Here is a 26,727-nt window from a genome sequence, read left to right as displayed (position 1 = left end):
ATTTTATATATAATTCATGTCATGTAGTGTGTATTATATATGAAACATATGTTTGCATTTTTATATATTGTTATTAAATACATATATGTACAGATATGAAGTAAACGTAGTGCATAGTACATGTATGTTTATAAATTTATAGTACATATATTTAATATATACCAATAGAAATGCTCCAAAATGAGCTTGGCATATATATATATATATATATATATATATATATATATATATATATATATATATATATATACATAACATATATTTTAATATGTGACAAATATATGTTGTGTATAAAGGAAATCTATATGTACTGATATAGAATACATTCCACTCGATTAATTGTGAGTGTGTTTATTTATCGTGATGTTTTTGGTGCTTCACCTTAACGTGATTGGTGTTCAGCCTGATGTCAGCACGTGTGAATGGTAATTGATGGGTCTTTGATTTGATTGATATTGATTGACTCGGGGATGAAGGCTGATTGGTCGCAGCAGTGATGAGTGTTTCAAAAGAAACTGTAGAAAGTGTGAAAGGATGGTTGAACAGTGTGTGTGTGTTAGATTGGTAGGGGTGTGAAGATGCTAGTGCGATAACCATGTTCATATCTGATGTGTTATTAATGTATTTTGAGCACTTTAAAAACGTAAAAATAATAAATACAAAAAAATAACACGACTGATCAATAATCAATATACAATGACATATGTCAAATGACATATATATATATATATATATATATATATTTTTTTTTTTTTTTTTTTTTTTTCTATAAATGACAGTTGGACAGTGAGCAGCACCTCAGGGACACTATTTTCTGTATCCTGTCTCCCTGCTGAAAAATCCAGCTCAAGGCCAGCGTTTGCTGGTCGCTGCTTTCAGGTGGTCCAAGCTGGATCTTTGAAGGTCAAGGTGGTGAAAAAGCTGACCAGGTGAAAACATGACCGGCTTAGATCTTGACCAGCGTAGTGTGTGTTCTTATTTGAGTCTGATGGACTAGCTGGTCTACCAGCGTGACCAACTTGACCAAGCTAGTTAAGTCAAGCTGGTGAGACAGGTTGGCTAGTTTGGTCAGGTTGGTCATGCTGGTAGAGCAGCTAGTCCATCAACCACAAATAAAATCAGACCCTCATGCAGGTCATGTGCAAAGTTTTGTTAAAAGAAATAAATAAAGTAACAAATAAAAATAAGATAAAATAAAAAAGACTTGTTTATTTACATTTACATCAACTTAAAGATGTAACATGAAATAAGCAAATTAATTAATAATTAATAATTAATCAGTTTCCTAACTTTTTAAAGTAAAGTTTTCACTCTTAAATTAGTCACAATTTTAAAAATATTAGCGAAACACTCTGTTAGCATACACGCTAACAGACTACATCTAACTACAGCTAAATTGGCTAATTAGCTCTCTTTCTTGCTAGCTATCATTAGAAAGCTAATGCTAATGCTAATATTAAGTTCACCCCTGACACAAGCATCTACAGTATTTACAATCAGCGCTTGTTCACGCTCGAGACTGTGACAATGTTAGCAGACATACTCCATCTGCTAGCATACATGCTTCCAATGCTAGCTAGATAGCGAGCTAGCACCAAGCTAACAAACGTACTAATCAAACAAACTAGCTAAATAAACAAACCTTGCCCTCTAAACAGTGCGACAGCACCAGGTTAGCATGGGAGCGTACGTTGTAGCCCTCACCCATCATAACTGCCGCAACCGTATTTGATATTAAAATCGGAACGTCGGGAATATTTGGGATCAGCTGATTATGTTAATGGCTGTGAATGTCAGTTTTTCCATGTTCTTGATGTTGCATCCTCCCAGGATGCTGGAAACAGGAATACTGTGTGGTTGTGGGTCTGCTCTCCACGTGGAAAATCCTTTTTTCCCAGAGTTAGGTGTAGCACAGCGGCATTTAGCCACAGGCCTATAGGAAGGCCACACAAAGACAGGAATATGGAGTGGTGTGTGAGCGCGGCTGAGTTTTCGTGTGTGCTTATTTGTGGTAAAATGGATTTGAGGTCTGTCTTTAATGGCACTGCTTCACTCTAGGCCTCAAAATTGCCGCTGTTGTTTATTTCAATTCGGGGTTCGACTGCATGTTTAATTAGTGACTCAGCAGCTGACTTGGATGGACTCCAGTGTTCATTAACCTCAGATGTTCAAAGCTGTTCATAAAGTCAAAGGGTGCAGCTAATCTCCATGAAGTCAGAATGTGTAGCTGGACAAACACCAGTGGTCAGAGAAAGGTGACCGTGTGGTTTCGGCATTGCCTTATCACACATCCTGCTCGGGATGAGAAAGCATTCAGCTATTGTGTTTGCCAGGACTAGTTTACGGGAGGTCAGGGCATTACGTCTCTGAGAAGTCAAGAGTTACTACCTGTGTTTTGCTGCGCTGCTGTAATGGTACTGTGTAATTACACAGTTAATTACATAAGATTGACATTTTAACATCAGCATACTGGTTCACATTATACAGTCATATATTATATATTCATAGTGTGACTCTATGTATTACATACATATATGAACAAATAATGCATACAGTCACAAATGATCAGCTTAAATTGTAAGTATTGTGCCGTAGGACGTCCCAAAATGGCAACTCTGACCTTTTTCATATATTATTTTGTGTGTTTTTTCCCGTGAGGTCAACCAAAACCAGTAGTATCCTTTTTCAGGTTACTGTACCTTTAAGACTGATCCATGTAAATGACCTCTGTTCTGATTGACTGGCTGCCCCTGCAGCACACTGCATTCAATCAACATTCAATAAACAAGCCACGCTGAAACGTCCCTTATACACCTTATCACTAAAAAATAGATAGCTAGGGCTAATCCAACTGCCGTAGGCCGAACAGTCGGAGATATGCAAATGTGATTGTGAGATTTTGTGACATGAATTTGCAACAGGGTGTGTTTTTTTATACACAGTGTTTACATTTACATTTATGGCATTTAGCAGACGCTTTTATCCAGAGCGACTTCCAGGGTTACTCGTATTACAGAGGTGGGGCTATGTAGTGTTAGGAGTCTTGCCCAAGGACTCTTACTAGTGTAGCGCAGCATAGTCACCCAGACCGGGAATCGAACCCCAGTCTCCCACATGGTGTGGTAGTAGCTCACTAGCAGGTAGTGGTGTTATCTGTTGCGCCACACCAACCACTACACTTGTTTACATATAAAACAAAAACAACTTTTATACTGCCATAATTAACGTCAGTTTTATAGGCCCCAAAACTGAACCCTGTGGGACTCCACAAGATCTGCTAAGCCAAACTGGCTACCAGGTAATTCACAATAGTTTCTACCTAGAGTGTAAGGGGTTAAAAGGGCAAGGCTACATTTAAAGGTCATCTGAGATCTTCTAATAGTGGAAAATCTTCAATATGGTCAATATAAGCTGTGAAAATTGGTTGAAGCAGCTTCAACCAACCGCCTGGATATAGGTATAGGCTGGCACTGTTGCGAGTCAGCGGTACAAACCACACACACACGACCAGTCTAAACACTCCCATCTAGACCAAACTTACACATTTCACCTGTCCTCGAAGCACCGTAGAGCCTCCTACAATGCGGGTGTAGGATAAACACAAGTCTGAGCCTTTTTCCCCTTCTGTCTTTTACCTGAGCGTGACGAAGGCTAGCATCTGCCTGGCGCTGACACCATTACACTGCCGGCTGTGAAACATGTAGGCCATTCAAACGTCAGAATCGCCTCTAACCACCATTAGAGAGATTACATGCAGAGGCAGAGAGAAGTAGCCGCTGTCTGTTTCTCATGTTTCGTGGCTGTCCGCGCTCAGATGCGGCGGTACAGGCGGTACAGGCTAATAACCCAATGTTTTTAGACAGAACAGACACGGGGGATGTTTTTGGCTAAGTAATAAACCTCTCCACAGCTTTGCTGCAGCAGTTCTACCACACATCTCGTCCAAATAATGACCTCAAACGTGCCACTGAGTTCAGCCTGCCCGTTTATGAGGCGCCTTAAAGCCCCTCAGACGAGGATTAGCAGACGCGGACCCTGCGTAGTAAAAGGAGGAGTCTCCCCGAGGCTCAAATGGAGCCCCGCCAGGCAGCGTCCTCCATCTGAAGTGTTGACAGCTACTCTGACATCATGGAGATGAGATAGCTAGATGAGCTACAACACACGCTCTGTGTCTCCCATTAGAGGGCTGGTTCAGACAGAAATGCAGATGTGGCTAGCAATGAGTGAACGCTAACAGCTAACAGCTTCTTCTTTTGACCTGTCTTTCACTGACAGCCACAATTCACCACCAAACACTACATATACATAGCTGCAGAGCTAAATGCTAAATGGCCCTGCTGGCAGCTATAACGCTAGTTGGTCCAGCTAAGCCATTGTTAGTTACATTACGGTAGAGGTCACCAGTAAGGGCTGTGGGCCGCTGTGGCTGTAGGTTTTCATTCAACAAACGCTATAAAACTACATATAGAGCTGTAAAAACAAATGCCGACCTGCTGACAGCTATAATGCTAACTGGAGTAGCTAGGTCATTCATTGTTAGCGGGGCTAGCATTTCTGTTGTTTGTGTTCCTTTAGACCAGAGGTCACCAGTCTTATGAGAAATGGTTGTTGTGGCTGCACGTTTTTATTCTACAAACATTATAAAACTACCTGTAGAGCTATAAAAACAAATGCTAGCTAGTCCTGCTAGCAACTATAATGCTAATTGGTCGAACTAGTCATTTCTTTGTTACTGGGGCTAGCATTGTTTGTTGTATGCGTTCCTTTACAGCAAGGGTTACCAATTGTATCTAAGTAAGTGTTGGCAAGCTGCAGGTTTTCTGTCTACGCTATAAAAATACACGGCTGTATACATAAAATGCTAATTTTGCAGCTAATCCAGCTAATTTTGTTAATATTGCGCCTGATATCCAATTCTAAAATGGGACTGGTGAACCCCTACTCTTAAAATAAAACAAGTAGATACTTATGTCTCAGTATTTTTGCATTTATTTTTTTTATTTCCTTAGAAAACACTGTAAAAAGATGGAAGTTAGCCAATGTTGCCGAAAACAAGCATAAAAATGAATTAAAATAAAATGAATGCAGAAAAAATATTGTGAATACACTTAGACATAATAAGGTCTATTTTGATAACTGAATGAACTTCAGGTGGGTGGGACCATACGTATTATTTGTTGTTCAAGGAATGCTGAACAAGAAATGCCCTCAACCAAAAAATAAAATGACTGGATTCATAAAATATGCATAAATTTGCATAATGACAGTAACATGGGGGGGGGGGTAGATAGATAGACCTTCTATACACTGTACGTTCTGTGTATACATATGTGCATGAGGGTTGGGCCACAATATGAATAGCTGCAGCGGTACACCACTGACCCCTGTGACCTTACTGTAATACTGGAGTTGGACCTTGCACTGGGAATGCTTTCATGACCAGTCTCTTCTTTCCGCATATCTTTCCCATCTGAACCAACTCTCCTCCAAGATCACTCAGACGTATGATGGCAGGTTGTAATTTTGACCACATCAGTTTGGCCTGCCAGGATATTGTGATCCCACAAGCAGTTTTTTATGGCCTAAACACAAAAAGCGCCAGCTGTTCTCCTTTTCTCTCGTTTCTTTCTTTTTTTCTTCAGAAAGTTACGTGTCGCCCCCTTTATTTGTCTACATGCCCCATCTTGTAAACAGCAATTTCCCCCAAAAGGCTCCTCCAGCTAACCAGGGGCCACTCATAAACTCTCACAGCCAGAGGATCCCGTTTCTAATTAGAGGGCAGGGTAGGGTCTGTCCGGGTGACATCGACTTCCTCCAGCATCCACAGGTAAAAGTTAAAAAAGTGTCTGTGTGTGTGTGTGTGTGTGTTTTCACACAACACAGCTGTTTCCACATAGTTGTAAGGCAGAATGACGCTAAACACATTAAAGGGCCCAAAGCCTTTCTTGTGTTGCATTTTTTTCTGCATTCACTCGTGATGTTTGTGTGGGTTTGTGTTTGTGTACCCATAATAGTCACCCAAATAACACTGTGCCTTTAAGACTAATGTGCTACAGCACCCTTGGAGCATATCAAAGGCTCAACAGTGGCAGCTTAGCAGGCCTGGGCATTGAACCCACAACCTTGTGGTCAATAATCCAGAGCTTGATTAGCAGAGCTTGATTAGTACTTGGGGAAAATGCATGTTGTGCTGTGACGGCGACTGGTTACGCCATTGTTTGGGATCCTTGTTTTCCTCATTTCGGCCTGTCACCATGTGTCTTCGTTAGCTATTGGCATTAGGCAGTTGTGAAAGCCCAACAGTCATCTATTCTCCATCCAAACCACAGCAGCATCTAGAACTTCTAAAGCTCATGACTTATTAAACCTCTCGATTATAAATAGTCAATCACCGAAACCCACGGAATACTCTCATTCCATCTCTGCCCCAAGTCCCCAGTGGATTGGCTGACAGCTGTGAGGGCGGCTCACTCATACTCTCACATTCGCCTAATTGCCCGCCACCGCGCGGGTTAATGCCGCGCTTCTGCCAGTTCTGATCAGAGTCACGGAGGGGGATGCGGGGTCTCGCGTGAGGAGTGGTAACCCTTTGTCCCTCTCAGACGCCGTACCGCTCTGACGGCGCTAGAAACACACGATATTCCCCTCTCGCCTCCGTACATCACGGTTCTGACAGCGGGGAAGGAAGACGGGCGCTATTTCAGTGGCACTTTGGAGATGTTTGGAACTTGAGCCTAATGGAAGGGGACAGCCGGCAGGTTCATCAGAGGTTCTAGGAACTATGGGTGAATCATGAGCCCCGGATCTGTCTCAGCTAAAGGACGAAAAGACTTGTCCTCGTCTCAAACTGGATTTGTTTGTTTACATTTAGAGACTCAACTGTTCTGTTGAGAACTAAAGAACTAAAGAACCTTTTAGTGGATGGTCTTTAGGGAATCATACAGTTTAAAGGAGATTGGGAGAACCCTGTGAAGAACCTACAGTCTGAAGAACCTCCACATAAAGTAAAAGAACCACTGTTGAAATAAAGGCACCACATATGGTTCTTTAGGGGCGATGCTGTGGAGCCCAGGTCCTTAAATCTGGGCCTTGAATCCAGTGGTTAGTCCTGGATTTGGTTCTCGCTGGAAGTTAATGAACCCGGGAACAGTTAATGTAAGTGATTGGCCTCGTAGTGCCACACCTACCAAGGCTTACAAAGTTCAGGACTGGGAACCGGATTTAAGGTCCAGCTTTGAAGGAACCACATTTTTATTTCCTAAAGAACCATTTGATTAATAGTTCTTTCAGGACACATTTTTGTAAACGAGGTCAGTGATTGTGAAGAACCTTTTTCCAGTTTAAAGAACCATTTCTAAAGCACACCATGGGGGGTTCTCTGTGCAATGCTGTAGAAGAGCCACTTTTCACCCCCAAAGAGCTTTTCAATTAATGGTTCTTTAAGGAACCCTGTTTTAAATTCATTTTAAGGAAAGTTCACATAATGTAAATTGTTCGATATTAAGGTGTATATAAAGGTGGTCTTTAGGACAACAATTACTTTTGGTTCTTTAAAGCCACTTTCAAAAGATGGTACTTTAAGGAACCCTTTTTTATTGAGATGTGAAGGTAAATGATCCATTTAAAGAACCTCCACATAATGTAGAGTGTTCAATAACAGAGAAAGGGTTCTCATACACTCTATAAAGATGTTGAAAAGGGTTCTTTAGAAGACGAATGACATATTTCAATAGATGGTTCTTTAAGGAACCCTTTTTTTACATTAACTTTAAAGAAAGTTCACATAATGTTGAGGGTTCAACACCAATTAAAAGGTTCTCCTACACTATATAAAGGGTTCTTTAAAAGAAGAATGACATTTAGTCTTTTAAAGCACTTACCAATAGATGGTTCTTTAAGGAACCCTTTTGTCTTAATGAGACGTGAAGGTGAGAGATCTATTTTAAAGAACTTTCTCATAATGTAGAGTGTTTAATACCAATGAAAGGGTTCTCCTATACTCTAGAAAGATGTTGAAATTGGTTCCTTAGAAGAAGAACGACTGTTCGCTCTTTAAAGCACTTACCAATAGATGGTTCTTACTTTTTGAACCATTTTAAGACGTAAAAAAACATTAATTGATACCTTTCCATTATATGATAGTCGATTAAACCATAAAGATGCTCTTCACACACACAAACCCATATTTTTAAACAAGGTTCTTAAGGGAAACAAAGTGGTTCTCTATTTATATCACTCAACAAACCCTAAAGAATACAGAACTGTAAACTCCAGACCCAGAACAATAAACTATTTTTTAAAGACTGTAAGGCTGGTTTCAGAGGCATGGATTAAGCCTAGTTTTGGGCCAAATAGCAGCACCAGTGGTGATTCGCCACGGAAAATCCTTCTTAGCTGGAGTTTGGACTTAATCTGGTGTTAGGAAACCAGCATTCAGGTGTGTGACTTGCAGCCAAATTTGAGTATTTTGCCAGGCTAAGCATGTTGCATCATTAGCTGGGATCAAACCCATGACCTGTTGGGTCAGAAAAGTCCTCTCGCTGTTCCAGAACTTCCTAAGAAACAGAAATATCAGAAATCGGAATCAGACAGAGCGTAGCATGAATAGCGTGTAGAGTAGCTTGAATGGCTAAAGCGAATGAAAGCTAACAGTGGTTCGGTTAGGGTTGTGGTAACGGTAGGGCCATCAGGCATAACTGCTAGCTGTTGCCTTTTATTTATTATCAGCCACATGGTGTCAAGTGTTCCTCCGCGGCACCCGCGTGATGGGCAGGTGATAGACTTCGCTAAGCAAAACGGCAAAGCTAAAGGAAAAGCAAGCTAAAGCGGACCCAGCTCCGCCGCACTGATAGATCTGTAGCCAACAGCCCAAACATGCTGTTTGCAGGCAGACTGTAGAGCTACACTGCATCTGCCGAAAAGAGAAAAATCACTAAGTAGGGCACAGGCATTGCAGTGAAAATGAACACGATAAAACATGCTCCAGTTTCCACCACACAGCAGATCCGATGACTAATGGGGCACTTGTACTGTTTTGACAGGATGGCAAACAGCTTTCACAAAGAGCGTTGCAAAAGTGAGCACAGGTTGGCAATACCTACCTACAGGTTGGCCCACACTTCAGGCTTATCCACACAATTTTGAGGTCGTTTCACTCTTCCTAACAATCGCAATGGGTGTCCCGATTTCAGGCCTGTCTTAAAGATGCCATGGAACAACTTTACTGAGTGTTTAGGTAGTGATTTGATAAAGAAACAGTAAGTGTGTGACTTTGGTTGGGGTGAAATATGCTCAGATGTGGTTTAACAACCCTGTTTACCACCCTGTTTACCACCCTGTTACGGATGATTCTCCTCTTATAGTGTGCTTGTGAATGCCAAGTATCCCACACGTTCAGGAACCTTCCATTGTGCTCATCCAACAGCTAGACAGAGCTCCTCAGGCTTTGAGAAGATAGCAGCAGCACTGGAAACTGGGAAACTTGGGATTTCTTAGGAGTTTACCATGTCCATGGAAATGGGGATGAGGTGGGATGGTGATCATCCAACATCCTGACCTCACTTATGCTCTTGTTGCCAATCAGAGCAGAGCTCATTTACATATATCCATCTTAGAGGCCGGTAATACAATCAGCCTGCTTAATTTGATGGGATTATGGTTGGAAAAATGAATTATGACCATTATAGGTATCAGATGCTCAGATATAGTTTAACAACCCTGTTTACCACCCTGTTACGAAGGATCCTCCTCTTATAGTGCACTTGTGAAGAAAAGGATGAGCTCTGAGGTTTATTGGCTGGTGGCTGCTAGCATAGCAGAAGCACATAGCATAGCCTAGCATTGTATTTAGCACTGTAACAAGCACACTGCAATAGTCGCGGCGTGCGGTTAGCAAGCTGAAGGGATTGCAGCCAGTCGGCCTAACACCTTAGCCTAGCACCTGCTTGCTTTACCAGCTTCCCTGGTCACACTTCTTTTGTATTAAACACAGTGTTGACTTGTCGTGTAAAAGACCAACGAGCCCAACGAGAGCCAAGCTAAGGGGAAGGGGAATTAGCTGCGTTCTAAATGGCTGCCTTGTATACGATACTTTACTGTTTTAATTCCTTTTGGAAGGTAGGGTGGGACAGTTTCTTGTGTGGGCCGGACATGGCGGGTGTTCACTGCCGGGAATGAAACGACAGGAGTTGAGCTTGAGTTGCCATTCTGAGCACAAGCACCAACCACATAACCCCCCCCCCCAGCTTAGTAGGCGCATTTGCTAGCCCCCTGCTGTGTTGTTAATGCAACACTTGGGTTGCCCTAACCTTAACACATGGTCACCACATTACGCTAACAGTTAGTGAACGCTGTGGAAAAGCAACTCAAGGCCCCTGAGTTGCGTCTGAGAGGGGCATGTGATGAGCTTGTGGAGATACCCTATCTGTCCAAATATTTGTGGACACCCCCTTCTAATGAATGCATTCAGCTGCACCTATTGCTGGCACAGATGTGCAAATGCACACACACACAGCTTGTTTAGTCCTTGTAGAGAACTACTGCCAATAGAATAGGACTCTCTGGAGCAGATAAACATTGTGAACCTATTGGCAGCATGATGCCTAATGCCAGTTGTGGGCTAATTGGCTAGTGGGCCTAAAGTGCTCCTCCAAAATCTAGTAGAAAGCCGTCTTCTTCTCTGGACAGTGGAGACTTCAGAAAAAGCAGGATAAACTTGCCCTTGATTTCAGAAGTAACAGTGTCCCAATACTTTTGTCCAAGTCAGATAAGTTTTTCCTGTACACGTGTTCTTCGGGCCCTGTAAACAGGCCTTGTTCCTGGAGCGAACTTTTCCAAACGTTGCAGAAACAGCTCCGTGTTCACAAGGGGAAAATTCTGCAGAGTAAACATCTGGCTTTTCTCCAGAAACTAGCTCCGCTCTCAGAGACACTGCAGTAGAGCGCCCGCGAGGCAAAAGCCTCAGTGTTCAGAGAGAGCTGCATTATTTAAAACCCTCGAAAGCTGGAGGAACATCCAGATGAACGAGTTTACATAGGCACATTCTGTGGTGGAGGACCTCCCTGGCTCAAGAGGCCGAGATCATTAACACACATGATGGTACACGCTGTGTCTTCACCTGGTTGCAGTCTGGTAGAAGCTCATTTGAATCGCTCTCCTTGACGCTGATCCTGGATTTGTGCTCCTTGATCTAGACACTTAATCCTGACTTGACACCATCGGAGACCCATTTGAGACCAAATTTAACGCTCTTTCAGAAGCTCCTCTAAATGCACTTCCGAAGCCAGTATCCCACGCTCTCAGTAACCTACCATTATACTCACCCAACAGCTAGACAGAGCTCCTCAGGCTTTGAGAAGATTGGGAGTAGCATTTCCTGGGAGTTTACCATGTTCATGGAAATGGGGATGAGGTGGGGTGGTGATCATCCAACATCCTGACCTCACTTAAGTTCTTGTTGCCAAATGTAATCAAATCCTTAACAAAATAATCTGACAAGGCACAATACAGGACAGCCAATCAGAGCAGAGCACATTTACATATATCCATCTTAAAGGTAATAATATCAACCTGCTTAATATGATGGGATTATGGCTGGAAAAATTAATTACGACCATTGTGGGTATCTATTTATTCAGTATCAGTTTGGCTCCGCCCACTTATGCTGAAGCTATAAGGAGTTTTAGTGTGGACAACTTTTTTGATTATGCAGGGCAGCCAATCAGAACAGAGCTAGTTTACATATATTAGTACACAGGTTTGTTTCATTCCGAGGGATAAAGATGGGTTTAGCTGCACTCTTATCAGTTTAGCCCCGCCCACTCAGCCTGAAGTTATAAGGAGTGTTTTTAACATGGCCTGCTTTTTGAATGAGGCACAATACAGGGTAGTCAATCAGAACAGAGCTAATTTGCATATTTTAATCTTAATGGGAAAGTCTCTTTCATTCTGAAGGATAAAGATGGTTTTAGCTCCACCCACTCAAACTGAAGTTATGAAGTTATAGGATTGAGAACAATACAGGGCAGCTAATCAGAACAGAGCTAATTTGCATATTTCAGTCTTAATGGGACAGTCTTAAAGGATAAAAATGAATTTTGCTCCAACTATATCAGTGTTTTAATGGGGCCTGCTTTTTGTTCTGGTTGGGAAGCCAATCAGAACAGAGCTAATTTACATATATTAGTACAACAGGTTTGTTTCATTCCGAGGGATAAAGATGGGTTTAGCTGCAGTCTTATCAGTTTAGCCCCACCCACTCAGCCTGAAGTTATAAGGAGTGTTTCCATGTGGACTGCTTTTTGGATTGAGAACAATACAGGGCAGCTAATCAGAACAGAGCTAATTTGCATATTTCAGTCTTAATGGGACAGTCTCTTTCATTCAGAAAAATAAAGATGGGTTTAGCTCCACCCACTCTAGATTAGTCTATATGGGATGTTTCAGTGTGGACTGCTTTTTGGATTGAGAACAATACAGGGCAGCCAATCAGAACAGAGCTAATTTGCATATTCCTGTCTTAATGGGGCAGTCTGTTTCGTTGTGAAGAATAAAGATGGTTTTAGCCCCACCCAAATCAGTTTAGCTCCACCCACTTAATCTGAAGTTATACAGAGTGTTTTAACGTGGCCTACTTTTTGAATGAGACACATTACAGGGCAGCCAATTAGAACAGAGCTAATTTACTCTCTTAATGGGACAGTCTCTTTTTTTATAATATAATATTAATATTATATTAAAATTATAATATTAAAATAAATTAATACATAATAAATAAATAATAATTCAATAATACATAAATAATCAATATTATAAATAATTATATATATTATAATATAATATTATATTATAATATAATATAATATTATAATAAAATTATTTAATTATAATAAAATCATAATTAAAATGTGTCAATGGGAATTTTATATGGTTGAAAAGGGTAGTTGTAGATGGTGCAGGGCCTCTGTGTAATTTAGGCACGTTGACTATGTGTTTATAAAGCCCGACATGTACGTTACACACATCCCACCATGCGTTAAATAGTGCAGACCCAAATGGGTAATTAGTAATGGGCTGAAGTGATAAGCCTGTGTACTGAAACAAAGTTCTGCAGTGAGCTCTCAGGACGTACGTAATTCCGTAGATAAAACGCAGAGTATCTGCTGGCTGTATCACGGCTGGCTTATCTCCATTGCTTCGTACTTGAGTGTAAATTGCTTAAAGGGGTTGATAAGACTATCATGAGCACCAGAGTCACATGATTCCTTCATTCACAAAGTCATAGATTTTCACTTTCATCAGACCTGCACACGCAACCTGATGACTGATAGCTTAGCTGGCCTTTTGTTCGGGGTCAGCTGGGCCAGGGCACTTCACGCTTGGGACAGTGCTGATTAATAAGCCGCTCAGTGGCCTTTTTAACCACTTTCTCCACCCCTTTGCCTGCTGTAGCCGTCCTCCCGCAGTCTTTTTTAACATTGATCATTTCCCAATCACAAAAGGAGGATGCCTGCAGTCAGTGGCTGTGTCCATCTTATAATCTGGACTGTGTCAGGAGGCTCAAAAGGGGACTTAAAAAGGTCCCCCTGTGACCCACCCGTGCCCTGTGTGAGAGTGCTCCTCTCCATATATCAACACACTAATGGCACCCTCCACCTCACAATGGTGTGGAGGCCGACGCCGCCTTTGGCTTTGTCTCAGGAGGAATGTTTCCCTCGGCTGACGTTTATTGTCATGTTTTTTCTTCACCCAGCCTTTTTACTCAGTCCTAATGAGGCACAGCACCCTGGCCCCTCTCTTATCTGGAGAGCCAGAGGGGTCTATTGTCTGGGCCTATCAATAATGCAAGACACTGTCTGGCCTGTGACGAATTTTGTTCCTCTAGCCTTGCCCTGGATGATACGCCGGACCAAAGCTGTGTAAACGGTGTTGCATGGCTTATTTGCAGAATTCACTCAATTAATTAAAAAGATTCCCACTCTACAGAAACTTCCAGCCACCAACGGCACTAGGCTATATGGTTTTAGCCCCACTTTCCCATTTTCCCATTTTCCCATTTCACCACTGTAAAGAAATCTGAGATGGTTCCTTAGATTCCCAAGCGACCGTTTCCATATTAGCCACTGAATTATGCGGAAAATTTGAATAATCAGTGGATTCATCTTATCAGCTTCTATATGTTATATAATATGTACTAAGTAGGCCACGTTAAAACACTCTGTATAACTTCAGCTTGAGTGGGTGGAGCTAAACTGATTTGGGTGGGGCTAAAACCATATAGTAATATGGTTTTAATAGTAATAGTACCTCTATAAGAGCGCCCTCACAGAAAGGTATTACACCTAATGGTATAACCTTTAGTGATGATTTTGGCCTAGAACGTACTTATAAAAGCAATTAATGGTGGGGGGATTCATACTAAGTGTTGTATGGCGAAACAGACCCCAAATAAACCCCTTAATTTTTAGATTTGCCACTATGTTTCCACCATTAACTTTCCATATAAAACCCTGAAGGCACATGGTGGTGGGTTTCACTGGTGGGTTCACCACTGTAAAGAAATCTGAGATGGTTCCTCAGATTCCTGAGCGACCGTTTCCATACCAGCCACTGAATTGAGCAGGAAATTTGAATAATCAGTGGATTCATCTTATATATGCTAATTTTGGCTATATATGAACATGCTAACTCTGCTAATATAGGATCGAAAAGTACAAGGCAGTTAGCATATCACCCATACGGCCATGTTGATGACACACAATCCGTCACTCATTAGCCATGATGTAAGCATTTTCCTGCTCTGTCAATGGTCTCTTTCTATTGTTTCTAGCTCAGCAGCGTAGCCAGATGTGTACTAGTGAGCCAGACAGAGAAGGGAAGGAGGCATCGAAAATGAAAAGAGCCTTGTTAGCATTAGACGCCCCCCTTCCCCCAGCTGCTTTAAGTCACACCCGTTGCTGTCACAGATGTGCAAATGCACACACAGAGCTAGTCTAGTCCCTGTGGTCCCTATTGCCGCCTAATGCCAGACGTTGGGCTTGAGGGGTATGAAGCCCCACAGCAGTGCAAGAACTGCTGTGTTCTCTGGGTGCTCCATCCAATACCTTTGGGGTGAGCTGTGGAGTTAAAGATGGTGGGATGGATGCAATCAAATCCTCACAGCAATGCTCCTCCAAAATCTAGTAGTAAGCCTTTTTCTTCTCTGGACAGTAGAGTTTACAGTTACTCCAGCAAAAGCAGGATACGCTCTTTTTAATACCCTTGAATTCAGAAGAAACAATGAATGAGCAGGTGTCCCAATACTTTTGTCCTTAGATGATATTCTGACAGAGGCTTCATGAGAGTGAGTTGTTATAGACATGTCTAGCCCAGCTTCTTCACTTCTGGTCTTGCTCCTGTGTACTCCAGTGTGCGTGTTGGCCCCCAGATTGGTCTAAAACCCTGATACCGCATGAAGCTAAACATCTGGTTTCTCTTTAAGCGTGTGGAGCACCGGGTCCAGACATCCCCGCAGGCGTCCAGGGTTTTCCTCTGGCTCCGACAAGAGGGTCACTTACTTGGGCATGAAAGCCAGGGTAGATCAGAGGGGACTAGAACAGCAGGGGCTAATTTTCAAGCCCTAAAGAGATTAGCATGGACTAGCATGGCAAGGCTGGGGGAAAGGAAAGGGCCTGCTGCTTTACAGGCAGTCTGACCTTACAGGGTAGAAGATCACAGCGAAAGGTGAAGGACTTTAATTTGCCTCATTAGAGCTTAAGTTATACTTAACCCTCGATCCTTCATGGTGCAAAAGTTTGTGGACACCCTTTCTAATGTATGCATTCAGCTACTTGAAGTTGCACCCATTGCTGACACAGATGTGGAAATGCACACACATACACACAGCTTGTCTAGCCCCTGTAGAGAAGAAGTACTGCCAATAGAATAGGACTCTCTGGAGCAGATAAACATCATGAACCTATCAGCACCATGCTGCCTAATAATGCCAGGTGTGGGATAGTAGAGGGGTATAAAGCCCCCCAGCAGCAGCATTGAGCTGTGGAGCAGTGGAAGAATAGGGATGAGTTGGGGATGATGAGGTGGAGTGGTGATCATCATCCAACAGCCTGACCTTACTAACCTATGCCCCTTTTTCGCTGAATGCAATCAAATCCTCACAGCAATGCTCCTCCAAAATCTATTAGAAAGCCCTTTTCCTCCCTGGACAGTAGAGACAGTTACTCCAACCAAAGCAGGATCAACTCTTTGTAATACTCTTGATTTCAGAAAAAAACACTGAATGAGTGGGTGTCCAAATACTTTTGTCCAAAGATTAATGTGTATTAATGCTACCAGTTTTTGTGCAGTTTTTACAGCGTTTTGCTTCAGTTATAATAAAGTAAGTTAGTTTTTGTCAAAATCCCACTTCAGAAACTGTGTGTGTGTGTGTGTGTGTGTGTGTGTGTGGAAATGTTGGAACAAAGGGCACAGTGGCCAAGCCCTTTCCCTGACCTCACCCATTTCTCCCACTCTGTAAAACTAAATGTCACATCTTTAAGCAGTCAGCCTGTAAATGTAGCAGAATCACGGGTGTGTTTTAATTTGGGCCAGAGCTTCACCATTAGACTAACACCTCTATTTCCTGCCTACTGTGTTCAGTCCTAGCATCTAAATAGCTGCTACACTACTTTAAAGAAATCAATGGTACCGAGGTAGTGCACTTACACGTCAATAACTGCCTGAGGAGCAGACGGGCCATACAGCAGCGTCCCGAACTAACCACACTGAGGAGTTCAGACATGTTGGATATTTAATACGCAACATTCCCCAGAAGCCACATCAGTTAACAGTGATAATCCATAATCATATAATGACTGTATGCATAGTGTTATATATATATATATATATATATATATATATATATATATATATATAAAGAGCCATAAACTCTCCACAAGACCGTTGAAGGTGTCCTGTGGTATATAGCACCAAGACATTAGCAGCAATCCTTTAAGCAGTCCTGCTGTAAGTTGTGAGGTGGGCCTTGAACACCCATGACCCTGCCTGTGGCCAGTACACCGGTTGTCCTTCCTTTGAGCACTTTTAGTAGGTACTGACCAGAGACTGCATACCGGCAACACCCTACAAGACCTGCCTGACGTTTTGGAGATATTCTGACCCAGTCGTCTAGAACCTCACAGTGTGGTTCTCATCAAAGTGTCTCAGATTCTTACACTCGCCCATTTTCCCTGCTTTACCACCTCCATCCCCTTCAAGAACTGCCTGTTCACCTGCTACCTGATATATCCAACCCTTGACAGGAGCACACTGGAACCAGATCATCAATGTCAGTCAGTTCAACTGTCAGTGGTTTTAATGTTATGGCTGATAAGATATATCATCAGTATTGGTAAAAAAAAAAACCTCTCAGGAGCAAAAAAGAAAGAAATGCAATTGAAGTCAATTTAAAATGATTTAATTTTTTAAGGCATTTTTGAGCTTTTCTATTAGTCCATTCATCATTATTTAAAAAAGTATATCATTTTAATATAATTTTCAGTTTTTTATTGATATTTAAGGAGTGTACAAGGTTTGGTGACATCAAACGGTACAAAGGTACCATTAATATCTCTTTTTCAGTCTTAAAAAAATGGTATCTCTATTTTTTCCATTATTGACTGTAATGGACCAATAGAAATGCTGCAAAATGACTGTTTGAATGACTTGTTTTTTGGCTCGGTCCTTCTCTTGTAAAGTTGCAGTTTTGGAGATAGGAGGTTCTTGTGTGTGTGTGTGTGTGTGTGTGTGTATATATATATGTATATATGCCGCCTAAACAGCGCTGACTCGTCAAGCCATGAACTCTCCACAAGAGCGCTGAAGGTGTCCTGTGGTATCTAGCACCAAGACATTAGCAGCAAGCATTAACTTAGCAGTAAGTTGTGAGGTGTGTGAGGCCTCCATGAGCATCAGTGAGCCTTGAACACCCATAACCCTGAAGCATACAGGCCGCTTGGACCTTCAGGGACTTAAGGAAATGTCAAATGCAGGCTTTACTGGAAGTGGGGTGTTTTCTCACACTGCTAAGCTCTCTCTCTCTCCCTCTCTGTCCAACTCCCCTAATCTACAGCCTTTTTGACGCTCCACACCTGTTGAGAATTCTTTCCCGCAACTTTCCCAAACAATAGCCGTCTTTCCCAGGCCTTCTGACATCTGGAAAATGTTGCAATCCCCCGTTTGGCCTGATTTACGGCAGCGGGCTGCGGAGGGGCTTTGAGGATGGGGGACTGGTGCGGAATAAGGTGTTCAAACGCAGAGGGCTCTTTAAAAACAAGTGGGTTACGGCCCTGTCTTTCATGTGGGCCTGTAGTTTCTCAGGCTCATGTTTTGGCTACTGTATGACTGTAAGAGGACTCCACGTGGTATTTTATAGTAATAACTATAACGAATAAGCCCAGTTCTCGAAATTAACCATTACTACAGGTGCAATCAGTCCTCGGAGACCGATTTCTTCGGACTTGCACTGACGACATGCAGACTTCAGGGCAGCTGCTATTGTTTTTAGCTATGCTAGCATACGGTAGTCCATGCCTATAGATCACAGTGGGTCGTACAGTTGCAGAAACCACATGATTAACCAAAAAATTACACCAAACTTGTCTTGGCTGATCGACTACATTCAAAGATAAGAAGGAAAAGTGTGGAAAACTGTCACTGTGACATTAAATGAGCATGTGGCATGTGGCTCGGCCTCGGCCTCGGCCCGGAACTGGCAATCAGTGCCATTTCCGCCATGGTCGCTCCTTACTGGGTCACTCGGTTCTTTCCTGCCCTACAGGCTGAGCATTGTCTTATTCTGGAGAAGAGACGGGATGCACAAAAATAGCACTTTGATGTGTCATGTTTTGAATAACGCTGCAGTTTGATGTTGGCACCTCCTCACACAGGCCACGAGTCTGGAGTCGCTCCACCAGAGAACGTGTTCAAGTTTGGAAAAGTCTTTGAGCTTCTGGCTACCCACGTGCTCTTCAGCTGCTTAAATCTCAGATATGAGAGTCTGACATCCATATGCAGAGGTGGCTAGTTCAGGTCCAGGAAGTAAAACAAATATGGACAAAAGTATAAGGACACCTACAGGAGCATTTTTTTTAACACCATTCTAAACCCATAGGCTGTATTAATATGGAGCTGGTCCTCCTTTGCTCTAAGCTCTACCAGCAGCTCTGGAACAGTTATGGAGGCTTTTCTGCACTCTGCTCTGAGCTCAGCACTCGGCCCTGACCCCGCTCTGTAACTTTACGTGGTCTGACAGACACTCGGTGGACACTGAGCTGCTCTCTGTGAGCTGTTCCTCCTAAACTCTTCCACTGTTCAATAATAACACCACTCACAGCTGATGGAGGAAGATCTAGGAGGGAGGAAATTCACCAGCTGCAGTGTTTCTTTTGCAGCATCTTTATAAAGATATGAAATAAATACACTATGTCCAAATATTTTTGGACACCACTTCTATTGAATGCATTCGGCTGCTTTAAGTTGCACCCATTGCTGACGCAGATGTGCAAATAAACACACACACACACACAGAACCTGTCTAGTCCAGAAGGACTGCCAATAGAATAGGACTCTCTGTCAGGCATGGGCTAGAGGGGTATAAAGCCCCCCAGGAGCAGCATTGAGCTGTGGAGCAGTGGAAGAACTGTGTTCTCTGGAATGATGGATGGTGGAGCTCCGTCCAGTACTTTTGGGATGAGTTGGGGGAAAGTTGGGGATCATCATCCAACACCCTGAGCTCACTAAAGTCTTCTCGCTGACTGCAATCAAATCCTCACAGCAATGCTCCTCCTCCAAAATCTAGTAGAAAGCCTTCTTCTCTGGACAGTAGAGTTTACAGTTACTCCAGCAAAAGCAGAATCAGCTCTTTTTAATACCCTTGCTTTCAGAAGAAAGAAGAAATGAATGAGCAGGTGTCCCAATACTTTTGTCCATACAGTGTAGCAAGGCTGCACATCCATCAATCGTAGTAAACTATTGCTAAGCATGACTGAGAAAGAGAGTCTGAGGCAGCAGCGAGGTCAAGTCAGTCCATGCGTGCTGTAATAGCTTCACTCTGGCCTCCGCACACGGTCCTGAGGCATCGGGGACGTCCGTCCATGCCACATATGCTCCCTCGCTCAGGGACATACGCTCCCCTGGAGAAACGCTACAGAACCCAACCTGACTCTCTCTCTCTCTCTCTCTCTCTCTCCTCTTCTGTTTTCACAGGGTTCCAGCCCAGTGTGGAGCTGAAGAGGGACAAAGCTGAAGTGTCCCGGAGCTGGACAGGTCACTCCAAGCCTGGCTGCAAGGGACCAGAGGCAGCTCAGATCAGAAAGCGAAGGAAGTTCTCCGCCTCGAGATGACCTTGTGTGGAAAGATCCTTGAGTAAAGGAAGTTCTCTCAGAGTTAGAGGACGCTGTGGAAGGGAGAAGAAGGAAAACAAGACAGGCACGTTGACGGTTAACTGGAGCTTTCTATTTCTGCTGCTCTGCGGCGTGGGGAACATCTCATTTGGGACGTCTTTTTGGAAGGAGGCAAAAGGATTTCCCTGTGCCCTGCCCTTTTAATCCAGTGGCTGCATAAATACTGCATGGAGATATCAATTTATCCTTGTTCCAGAAGTGTCCAGATTGAAGACTAAGCATAGCAAAGGCTGTACAGCACGGATAGCTTCCATATTAACATGCCCAGTTGAAAATAGGTCACAAATCTGAGTCGTTCCAAAGCTACCTCTACATAGCTTGCAACACAGCTGCTGGACAATAAGCCTGAAGATCCGTACAACGTTGTAGAGTGAGGCTCTGAGATTCAGGGCTGCCGGTGGATGCCTTTTCCCACTAGGACAGTTACCGCAACCGCAAACGATGAAGCCTCTAACACCCATTGGGTCGCCCTCGCCCCTGCGGCTCCTCAACAAGGGTCCGGACTACCTGAGGCGGCAGATGGACAGCGGGAGCCGCGGTGGTCACGCCATCAGCGCCGTGGAACGCCTGGAGGCCGACAAGGCCAAATATGTGAAGAGTCAGCAAGTGATCAACACCAAGCAGGAACCCGTGCTGGTGCCCTGTGGAACCCCACCACCCCAGCCACGCCGTAACTTCACAGTCCCAGCGACCTCAACGCCAGTCCTGCCACGGCGGCCGCTGGTCAGCGCAGCGCCCGGTCCAGCCAGGTTAGATTTTTGAGGATTCAACAGCTTTACATTACATATGAGTCTTGTTACACAGGAAGGGGAATGAAGGGTTCGGAGGTGTGAGATTTAGTGCACAGCAGATTGAGGCCGAAGTGTCAGTAAGGTCAGTTCTGTCCGTGCATGCTGTAATAGCTACAGTCTGGACTCTGGACACTCTCTCTGCCCGTTACTGCCCTTAGCAAGCTACAGGGACATCCGTCAATGCCACATATGCTCCCTTCCACAAGGACATGCAGCCCCAAAAGACATGCTCACACTCATTCTGGTGCCTTCTGCTATTTTAAGTTGCACCTATTGCTGACATAGACGTGCAAATGCACACACACAGCTTATCTAGTCCCTGTAAAAAGTACTGCCAATAGAATAGGACTCTCTGCAGGAGCAGATAAACTTAATGCACCTATTGGCACCATGCTGCCTAATGCCAGGCGTGAGCTCTGGAGCAGTGGACGATCCATTCCATACTGGAAATGGGATGTATAATGGAGTTGGGCATGATAAGGTGGGGTGGTGATCATCCAATATCTAACGCACTCACAGTCTCAGTTACTCCAACAAAAGAGTAATAAGAAACAATAAATGAGCAGGTGTCCCAATACTTTTGTCCATATGTTGCAGATTCCAGTGGTCTGATATAACACATGAACCTTTGGTACACCAGAAAGGTTATGCCCACTGGAAAATTACTGCTCCTGAAAAACAGTGCAGGACCTGACCCGTCTTTCTTTCTTTGTCCCCCTTCCGTTTTCAGGATTCCCTCGGCGAGCGATGACACCGAGGACGACTCCAGGAAGGAGAACCTTCGAGAACCAGAGATGCAGAACTGCAACAACTTCATCCGGCTCCCTCCACCGGTCCCGAGGAGCCCCATCAGGACCCCTCTGGTGGCACCCCACAGTGCACCGATGCTCCGGAGGAGCACAGGCAAGCGCATGCTGCGGCCGGACTCTCTGGTCATCTACAGGCAGAAGAAAGAGTGTAAGAGTCCCAGCAGTGGCGGAAGCGGTGGGAACATGAGCTCGGAGGTGAAGGGATACAGCTTTGTACGTCGCCTCTTCCAAGGGTCCATGCGGGAGAAGAGCTCAAAAACGACAATCAGTGAAGAAAAGGGTTCATCCCGGGACGGCGATTCGCGCATGTCCTGGTCAATCGAACGGGACATTTCGGATGCCGGCACTGAGACCAGGAGGTCGAGCAGGACAGCGGAATCCAACAACGGCAATGGCGGATTCCTCGAGCCTTTGAATCCTGTAATAAATGCCCTCCGTGATGTCCCAGACAATGGGAATGGGAACAGCCATAACCCTTGGCTCCGGGCAAGCCTGCGACGCTCCGAATCGGACCTTCACCTTCGTGTCTCAGTGGCTCTTTCTGAGCAGGAGCGCTTCTTTGACTTCTGCGGCCTGGACCGAGACATGGTGGACCGATTGGGTGCCGAGAACTTTCTGTCGGGGGGCAGTTCAGCCGACACGTTCTCGCTGGCCCTCCGCAGCATAGGAGGAGGAGGCGGCTCGGAACCCAGCGAGTTCTCCCGGCATTCGGGGGACGGGCTGGTCCAGGAGGAAGTGGCCGAGCAGGCACCCTCGGGGGTGTCCATCATCGAGAGGAACGCACGAGTGATCAAGTGGCTTTATGGCTGCAAGAACGCAGCGCGGGAAGCGCCCAAAGGTCCGAAAGAGTCAACTGTGTAGCTCTGGCTCTTGCTTGAGGACTAAATGCATGACGCAGGGTTGTCATACTTCTGAAAAGCTAATATGCTCTATTTATTTTACGGTGAAATTTCTGTGTGAGAGATTTTTTGCTCAGGATTGCGGGTCCGTATCGTTATGGCAAAAAATGAAGTTGCACAGTTGTGCCCCTCAGTGTGTTTGCTTTTTATGTTTTTTCCTGGAGCTACGAGGCTACTGTAGCTAGAAACAGTAATGGAAGGCCATACACAGCTACTTAGCGCTACCTTGTGCTACCTGCTGCCTAATCCTCGAAAGGATTCCCTCCTTTAAAAATGGACTAAAGCATGTTGCACTGCTAAAACCAGGGTCGGCCCATTGACGTATTAGCTACACTAGCCTCCTAGCACCTCCGGGTCATTTGGAGCATTTCTATTGGTCTGTTTTTTTATATTTTGACACAATATAAAAAAAAAACAACTTCCAGCTTCACATTATGTGAAAAAGTGAAAACATTGGATTTTTTGGGATTGTTTTGTGCGTGACGACAGCGGCGATATTCTGCTTAGCTTTTTGGTTCCGGTTGTCGGAGAACGACAGTGCTGTGTGCTGATGTACATCTCAATAGATGAATAATTGAACACGGAAAACTACTAAGCTTTTTCTTCCCCGACAGGGGGATTAATGTGTGAGTGTGAAGTGAACCATGTGTACCTCCTTCCCCAACTGGCCCAGATTGCTGCCCCCCACCCCTCCAAACGCAGGCGTTGGAACAAACAGGCGAACCCCCGCTCGGCAGGGCTGTTAACGCACTGATGCACTGAACTGGGGAGAGAGAGAGAGACAGAGAGAGAGAGAGAGAGAGAGAGAGTGAGAGAGTGAGTGGTAGAGAGAGAGAGCTCTAAGCATATCTAAGCATATGCAAAGTAAGATGCTATCCGCTGACAGGCAGGCCAGTCGCCATTCCTGCTACGGCTAATCATCAACTGCACCAAAGAAACAACCACCACTAAGCGATTTTACCCAACAGATTTGATCAGGCAGCTGTGCTGAGCTGATTAAATCGTCTAAAGTTGACCTCCTTATATGGTTTCCCCTTTATAAAGCCTGGAGTTTGTCTGTACTTGTGTCCATTTGTCCAGAAAACACATATTTAGGTCTGTCCGAAACTACTTAAGATGTCTAGTCTGTGATATATATATATAGCTACATTAGCCTCATTAGCTACATTAGCTCCAGTGCAAATCCAAAGAAGCACACATTAGACGCCAAACATGTCATAACTGATTAATTACATTTGGGATAAGAGGAATCCGATCAGCCATTAACCAACATTAGCACCCCTGATAAGCACCACTTACACAACATCAGGCAGGTGTTATGGGGTTTGTCAGAAATGCAGGGGTCACTCCCTACCCAAAGTGCTCCAAGGAAGGATAACCAGTGCCCGGTGAGCCCCTGAGGCTCATTGATGCAATCCATGAAGGCCGCACTTACCTCACAGAGGTAAAGAATCTGCTGCCAACGTCCTGGTGCCAGGTCAGGTCTGCTGTGGTGGCAGATGGCTTACGGCAGTCTTGCGGCTGATCCACCACAACCCAGATTGCTCTACTTCATTAAATTAGCTTTACATTGTCATTAGAAATCAACCATCTGTTCTGCAAGGATTTCACCCAAAAGGTCAAATTCCTGGCCAAAACCAGGATGACCTTAAGAGCACACTTCAGTACTCAGGACACTGACCTGCAGATTTTCCCTCTCCATTAATGAGAGGAGGACACAGGCTCCCTTTGACCCTCCTCGCAGAGTCCATCAGTCACTGATTCTTCTGTTTCTCAATAAAGGCCCATCCTGCCGGTCAGAGGGCTGGGTTTTTTGTTTTTTTTTAGAGACGACACTGAAAAATGGATGTTGAGGCCTGCTGAGGAATCCTGCTGAGGTCACAGGGTGATGGTGGAGAGAGCTGGTGAAGGCGTGCAGTCCGGCTGCAGAAATATAGACGCTTCTCTGCAGAATGACAGCCAGACCCACAAAACCCTTTTTCCTGCAAGCCCTCAGGACGTTCCCAAGCATCTCTCTCTCTCTCCTGCATGTTTACAGAAGAGTCTGATTCCTTATTTTTGGTTCAGAAAGAGATTTCGATTTTATTTCCAAAGACAAATGTGTATAATTCACACAGAAAATGACAATAAAGATGTATTCTTTAATGAAATTCTTACCCTGCCTCTGCTTTTTATTACTGGTTGACGAGAATGTGAACTGCAATGGATGTGGCGACACAACTGCGTCGATTTTTAGGCCCTTCTGGAATGTGAGGCTTCACAAGTCACTGCATTGTCTCGCACCAAACATGTCCATCTCACAGGGAAGAGCACCAGGATGCCATAGCCCCCGCCAATACAGTCATGCTGGGCTCACATGGGAGGAACGTGGGATCAGTGGGTTCCAGGTGGCCTCAGTGGGTTCCAGTGGGTTCCAGGTGCGCTTAGTGGGTTCCAGTGGGTTCCAGGTGGCCTCAGTGGGTTCCAGTGGGTTCCAGGTGGCCTCAGTGGGTTCCAGTGGGTTCCAGGTGGCCTCAGTGGGTTCCAGGTGGGCTCAGTGGGTTCCATTGGGTTCTAGGTGGGCTTAGTGGGTTCCAGTGGGTTCCAGGTGGGCTCAGTGGGTTCCAGGTGGGCTCAGTGGGTTTGTACATTGTGGTGTTACTGGAACCCATTTGGAAAGTCACTGCACCTCACATGGGTCCCCACGTCTAGGTCCCATGTGTAGTGTACAACCCAGATGGGGCCCATGTTTTACCCCTCCTGGTCCCATCACTGACCCTGGTGGGCATCCACATGTGGGGCTGGGATACAGGGATGCTTCTACTGTACACTAAGCATAGTGAGAGTGCCGATGGTGAACTAATGGTACTGAACTATTTTACATACTATTTAGCATGCCAGACAAAGCACCTGATATACATATATATGGACAAAAGTATTGGGACACCAATGAAGAATGATTTCTTATGATATTTAAGAATATTAAAAAAATAAATAAATAATTAAAAAAAAAAAAAAAATATATATATATATATATATATATATATATATATATATATATATATATATTATTGTAATAAACACCTCTACTCCAGGGAAGAAGACTTTCTACAAGATTTTGAAAGGGCATTGCTGTGAGGATTTGATTGCATTCAGCAGCAAGACCAAGAGTTAGTTAAGTCAGGATGTTGTATGATCCCCACACCACCTTAATTATCCCCAAAAAACTCAAAAGTTGGATGCTTGCAAGTGCTCCGCAGCTTAATGCTGGGGGGCTATATACCCCTCCAGCCCACATCTGGCACCAGGTTCATGTTTGCCTGCTCCAGAGAGTCCTAATCTATTGGCAATACTTCTCAACAGGGACTAGATAAGCTGTGTGTGTGTGTGTGTGCATTTGCACATCTGTGTCAGCAATGGGTGCAACTTAAAGCAGCTGAATGCATTCATTAGAAGGGGTGTCCACAGACTTTTGGACATCTATCTAGCGTATCTATCTCTGTCTCTGAACTGAATCGAACTGCGGTGCTGTCGTGGAGAGTTGTGAGGCCAGAGCATGAGATTTACACCCTCGCTGAATGACGACATCATGAATTCTGAAGAGTGTGTTACTCACTTTACTCACAGCACTTTCAACATCATGACAGACCGCAGCACACACTGCTTTACATCTGGCAATTATACAGTAAAAAACACGCGCAGGCCTCAGCGCTGCTGCAGCACTGTGGGCCGAAAGAGACGCGCTTTAACTACATAATGTCTGACAGGCTGGCTTATGATTGGTGGTTAGAAACTGGTGAGTCACGGCTGA

General features: G+C 44.2%; 1 protein-coding gene across 1 annotated transcript in view; it reads left to right on the top strand.

Annotated features, from left to right (window-relative positions):
- Positions 1–25,055, top strand: part of fam110d (family with sequence similarity 110 member D) — a 26,263-nt gene extending 1,208 nt beyond the window's left edge. The window contains exons 2-3 of the mRNA XM_072659682.1: positions 20,242–21,187; positions 21,960–25,055. Of these exons, the coding sequence (XP_072515783.1) occupies positions 20,880–21,187; positions 21,960–22,899 (1,248 nt within the window). The 5' untranslated portion in view covers positions 20,242–20,879 and the 3' untranslated portion in view covers positions 22,900–25,055. The remainder of the gene's footprint in view (positions 1–20,241; positions 21,188–21,959) is intronic.
- The last annotated feature ends 1,672 nt before the right edge of the window (positions 25,056–26,727 follow it).

This window comes from Salminus brasiliensis, chromosome 1 (genome assembly GCF_030463535.1).
Source record: "Salminus brasiliensis chromosome 1, fSalBra1.hap2, whole genome shotgun sequence".
Taxonomy (NCBI): domain Eukaryota; kingdom Metazoa; phylum Chordata; class Actinopteri; order Characiformes; family Bryconidae; genus Salminus; species Salminus brasiliensis.
The sequence above is the reverse complement of the archived record's forward strand: the minus strand, read 5'-3'. Positions and strand labels throughout refer to the sequence as shown.